The 5,454-nt window shown below is 41.2% G+C and overlaps 1 protein-coding gene across 1 annotated transcript; it reads right to left on the minus strand.

Moving 5' to 3' along the window:
- Window positions 1-1,059: 1,059 nt before the first annotated feature.
- On the minus strand, window positions 1,060-1,611 carry LOC107485058 (uncharacterized). Its single transcript, XM_016105593.1, has one exon. It carries the CDS (start codon window positions 1,609-1,611, stop codon window positions 1,060-1,062), a length of 552 nt encoding a protein of 183 aa, XP_015961079.1.
- Between the last annotated feature and the right edge of the window lie 3,843 nt (window positions 1,612-5,454).

Consider the following 5,454-nt stretch of genomic DNA (forward strand, 5'->3'; position numbering starts at 1 on the left):
GGTGAAGAGTAAGTAAGAAGGGATAGTAATTGGAGATGTGGTAAAAGTGAAATGGGATAGATGAGAGTGGATTGGGTGGAGTCAGAGGTGAGTTGAAAGAATCAAGGAAAATGATGAGTGATGGGATGGATGAATGTGGATGAAAAAGTGGATAAGGGGGAGAGAAAAGGGATAAGTTTGAACGGTGAAGGTGGTTGGGGTATTGGGGTTTAACCATTGGTCAAAATCTCTCTTCATTCTCGAAATCTCCTCTCTGGGTGCTAAACGCTGGTTCTGGCATTTAGCGCCAGCAGTGGATCAGAATATATATTTTCTTTTTTTAGGGGACGAGCACCCTGGGTCTGGCGTTTAGTGCCCTATAGGGGGTGCCAAAAATGTGAAAACGGCCAAATTGGACGTTAAACGCCCAAGTCATTGCTCCCCTTCTGGCACTAGACGCCCTCTCTGGCGTTTTAGCTCCCTGCTCTGCTCCTCTTCTGGTGCTAAACGCCCTCTGGCGTTTAGCGCCTAAGCTTGTTTTTCTCCAAGGCGTTCTGTTCTTCTATCTAATTCTTCCTATCCTTGTTCTAAGTGCTGTACATGATCACAAACATTAGAAAACCTAAGAAAACTCTAAAGATCAATGAAAACTAAAATGAAATCAAACTAAAATGTAACTTAAGTAAAACTGAAATAAATTTAAGGATACTTATGGTTGGGTTGCCTCCCAACAAGTGCTTCTTTACCGTCACTAGCTTGACGGTCAGCTCCTCTATGGAGGAGGATCATAGGGGCTCAGATCTTCACCTTTCATTGTGAACTTCTTTCCTGTGCTCTCATGAATCATCTAAACATGCTCTAGGGACAGGATCCTATTCACAGTATGTAGTATGACTGGACTTCTAGTGAACACTACCTTCATGCCAGGTAAGAAGTTCTCAGTAGGAATCTTCTTGTTCCTCTAGCCTTTGCGTACTTTTTTCTTGGGGTTTCCTTCTTTGTTGGACAGTGCACATTCAACACCAAACTTAGGTTTGATATTAGGGAGAATAGAATTAGTTCTAACCAAGGGAGGAGGCTTTAGCAGTGCACTCTGTATGCAAGTACCTCCTTTGTCAGAGAGTGGTGGAGGTTTGAAAACCTTGAAAACCATCCAATCCTCATGTAACTCAGCACCAGTTTGCCTCTATCTACATCAATTAGGGCTCCAGTGGCTAGGAATGGCCTTCCTAGGATGATGCAGTCATCTGTATCCTCTCCCATGTCAAGTATCACAAAATCTGCAGGGAGGAATAGCTCTCCAACCTTGACCAGTACATTCTCCACTAGCCTATATGCCTGCTTCAGAAACTTGTCAGCTATTTGCAAGGTTATCCTTTTTGCCTGTGCTTCATGGATTCCCAGCTTCTTCATTACGGACAGAGGCATCAGATTTATGCTTGAACCAAGATCACACAGTACTTTCTCAAAAGTGATATTCCCAATGGTACAGGGAATCAAGAAGTTTCCAGGGTCTGGCATCTTCTTGGTCAACTTCTTCTGAATCAGTGGACTATACTCCTTGGTCAAGACTACAGTTTCATCTCCCTGAAAGACCTTCTTCTTAGAGAGTAAGCTTTCCATGAAGGCCATATAGGGAGGTATCTTCTCCAACACCTCAGCAAAAGGAATATTGATGCACAACTTTTTAAATATTTCCAAGAACTGAGAGATATGCTCATCTTTGGTCTCCTCTTAAAAGCTTCTGAGGGTGTGGTACTTCAGGCTCCTGTGCCACTAGTGAGGTATGTAACAATGTGCTCCTAGCCTTTTCTTCTTGCAATTCCTTAGCAACATGAACCTCCTTAGGCTCGACTTCCTAGGCCATGGTAAGGGCCTTGCACTCTTCTCATGGATTTACCTCTATGTTATTGGGAGGAGTGTTAGGAGGTCTCTCAGGTATCTTTTACTCAACTGACCCACTTGTACTTCCAAATTTTGTATTGAAGCTCTTGTCTCTTGTATAAAGCTGTGAGTAGTCTTGGAAAGTTCAGAAACTAGTGTGGCTAAGTCAGGAGTGTCTTGGCTCTGAGAGGGTCCTTGTTGCTATTGGGAGGGCTAGAATTACCGGTTGTTAATCCTGTTCTGATTTGATCCACCCTGGTTGTTGTTGAAGCTTTGTTGGGGCCTTTGTGGCTGCTTCTTCCACCCAAAGTTAGGGTGATTCCTCCATCCTTGATGGAATGTATTGGCATAGGGATCATTATTGGGATTTCTGGAGAAATTTCCCATATAATTTACTTGCTCAGTGGTGGGTTGAGCATGGCCATAAGTGTCCTCTTGGTTGTAGCTTCCAATCATGTCATGGGCTGCATCTTAAATATTGACAGCTGAGACTTGCATTCCACTTAAGTGTTGAGAGATCATATTAATCTACTGAGACATGATATTGTTTTGAGCCAAAATGGCATCTAGGGTGTCCACCTCCATGACTCTTTTTTTTAGTAGTCCCAGAGTTCACAGGATTCCTCTCAAAAGTGTATAGATACTGATTGTTGGCAACCATCTCAATAAGCTCATTCTCCTCTTCAGACGTCTTCTTCATGTGGAAAGAACCACCTACAGAGTTGTCCAATGACATTTTGGCCATCATAGAGAGGCCATCGTAAAATATCTGTAGCCTGGTCCAATTAGAAAATATGTCAGGAGGACACCTCCTAATCATCAGCTTGTATCTCTCCCAGGCCTCATAGAGGGACTCTCCTTCTTTCTGTCTGAAGGTCTGGACATCCACCCTAAGCTTAATCAATTTCTGAGGTGGAAAAATTTTGGTCAGAAATCCAGTGACCACCTTGTTCCACGTGTCAGGCTCTCTTTGAGCTGAGAATTAAGCCACTGCTTTACTCTGTCCCTCACAGCAAATGGGAAGAGCATGAGCTTGTAGACCTCAGGATTCACTCTATTTGTCTTTACAGTGTCACAGATTTGTAGGAAGTTAGAGATGAATAGGTTTGAATGTTCCTGTGGAGTCCGTAAAACTGGCAGTTCTAATGTACCAAAGTGATCAGTTGAGGCTTAAGTTCAAAGTTATTTGCACCAACGGCAAGTACAGCTATACCGCGCCCATAGAGGTCGGGCATGGGTGCAATGTATGAGCCAAGAGTTCTCCTTGCATATTCATTAGTGTTTGGGTTTCCACCATTAGCTTCCATAGATTCCTTCTCAAAAGTTTTCCCGAGGTTCTCTCTGGCTTTGTAAGCTCTAGCTTATTGCAAACGTCGCCTCGAGGTCCTCTCAGGTTCAGAATCAAACTCAAGAAGGGGTTCTTTATCCCTGTTCCTTCTCATAAACAAACAAGAGACATAGAAAAGTGGGAGTCTCTATGTCAAAGTATAGAGAGCTCCTGGTGAGATATCCTATAAGAAATAAAAGAAAACAAAGCAAGCAATTAAACAAAGAAATTCGAAAATAAGAATGAGAAAATGACCTAAAAATTTTTGAAAACTAAAAAGTAAAAGACACTGAAAATTTATAAAATAAATAAAAAAGAGAAAAACACTAAATGGATACCAAATTTAAAAGCAGAAATTAAGGGAAATAAAAAAATTAAAAAAAAAAGTAAAAGAAAAGGTAAATAAACAAACTAAGAAAAATACCTAATCTAAGTAACCAGACAACTAGTAATTGTCAATCGCAAACAATACCGGCAATGGTTCCAAAAAATTGGTGCGTGAATTGTGAACTCGCACAACTTAACTGGCAAGTGCACTAAGTCATCCAAGTAATACCTCAGGTGAGTGAGGGTCGATCCCACAAGGATTGTCAGACTGAACAACAATGGTTATCCAATTGACTTAGTTAGGTGAACAGAAAAGGTTGTTTGTTGGTTGAAATAACATAGAACAGTAAATAAGAGAGTAAAGAAAGCAATTAAAAGGTTTGGTCTAAAAATAATGAGAGAAAACAGTTAAGGCTTCGGAGATGTTTACTTTTTTAGATTAAAAGTTCTTACCAACTATTTTAACAATGCATGATTCATTCCATGGCAAACTGTAAATGACTAAACTCTAATCTCTTAGTCATTTAGCCTCATCTAACCTTCATTAACTGCCACCCTTGTAGTCACTTAATTTCGATTAGAGGGTGATGAGCGGATAATTTATACGCTTTTTGGCATTGTTTTTGGGTAGTTTTTAATAAGTTCAAGCTACTTTTAGGGATGTTTTCATTAGTTTTTATGTTAAATTCACATTTCTGGACTTTACTATGAGTTTGTGTTTTTCTGTGATTTTAGGTAATTTCTGGCTGAAATTGAGGGACTTGAGCAAAACTCTGATAGGAGGCTGACAAAGGACTGCTGATGCTGTTGGAATCTGACCTCCCTGCACTCAAAATGAATTTTTTGGAGCTACAGAACTCCAAATGGCGCGCTCTCAACGGCGTTAGAAAGTAGACATTCAGAGCTTTCCAGCAATATATAATAGTTCATACTGTATTCGGAAATTGATGACGTAACTTGGCGTTGAACGCCAAGTACATGCTGCTGTCTGGAGTTAAACGCCAGAAACACGTCATGATCCGGAGTTGAACGCCCAAAACACGTTATAACTTGGAGTTCAACTCCAAGAAAGAAGTGGGTTTATGCATCAATTACTTACTCATGTAAACCCTAGTAGCTAGTTTAGTATAAATAAGACTTTTTACTAGTGTATTAGTCATCTTTTGACCATTCGGTCTTTTGATCACCTTCTAGGGGGCTGGCCATTCGGCCATGCCTGAACTTCACTTATGTATTTTCAACAGTGGAGTTTCTGCACACCATAGATTAAGGGTGTGGAGCTCTGCTGTACCTCAAGTTTCAATACAATTATTATTACTTTCTATTCAAGTCTCTTTTATTCTTATTCCAAGATATACGTTGCACAACACTTTGATGAATGTGATGATCCGTGACACTCATCATCATTCTCACCTATGAACGCGCGTGATTGACAACCACTTCCGTTCTACTATAGGCCGGGCGCATATCTCTTAGATTCCCCAACAGAATCTTCGTGGTATAAGCTAGATAGATGGCGGCATTCATGGGGATCCAGAAAGTCTAACCTTGTCTGTGGTATTCCGAGTAGGATCCCGAGAATCCGAAAAGTCTAACCTTGTCTGTGGTATTCCGAGTAAGATTTCGGTATTGAATGACTGTGACGAGCTTCAAACACTTGAAGGCTGGGCGTGATGACAGACGCAAAAGAATCAATGGATTCTACTCCAACCTGATTGAGAACCGACAGATGATTAGCCGTGCTGTGACAGAGCATTTGGACCATTTTCACTGAGAGGATGGGATGTAGCCATTGTCAAGGGTGATGCCTCTAGACGATTAGCCATGCAGTGACAGCGCATAGGACCATTTTCTCGAGAGGATGAAAAGTAGCCATTGATGACAGTGATGCCCTACATACAGCTTGCCATGGAAAGGAGTAAGAAGAATTGGATGAA

Source organism: Arachis duranensis, chromosome 1, assembly GCF_000817695.3.
Source record: "Arachis duranensis cultivar V14167 chromosome 1, aradu.V14167.gnm2.J7QH, whole genome shotgun sequence".
NCBI lineage: Eukaryota > Viridiplantae > Streptophyta > Magnoliopsida > Fabales > Fabaceae > Arachis > Arachis duranensis.

Bases quoted from the DNA above. Each gene is read 5' to 3' on its own strand.
- LOC107485058 (XM_016105593.1), bottom strand. From the start codon at position 1,611: ATGGCCTTCATGGAAAGCTTACTCTCTAAGAAGAAGGTCTTTCAGGGA.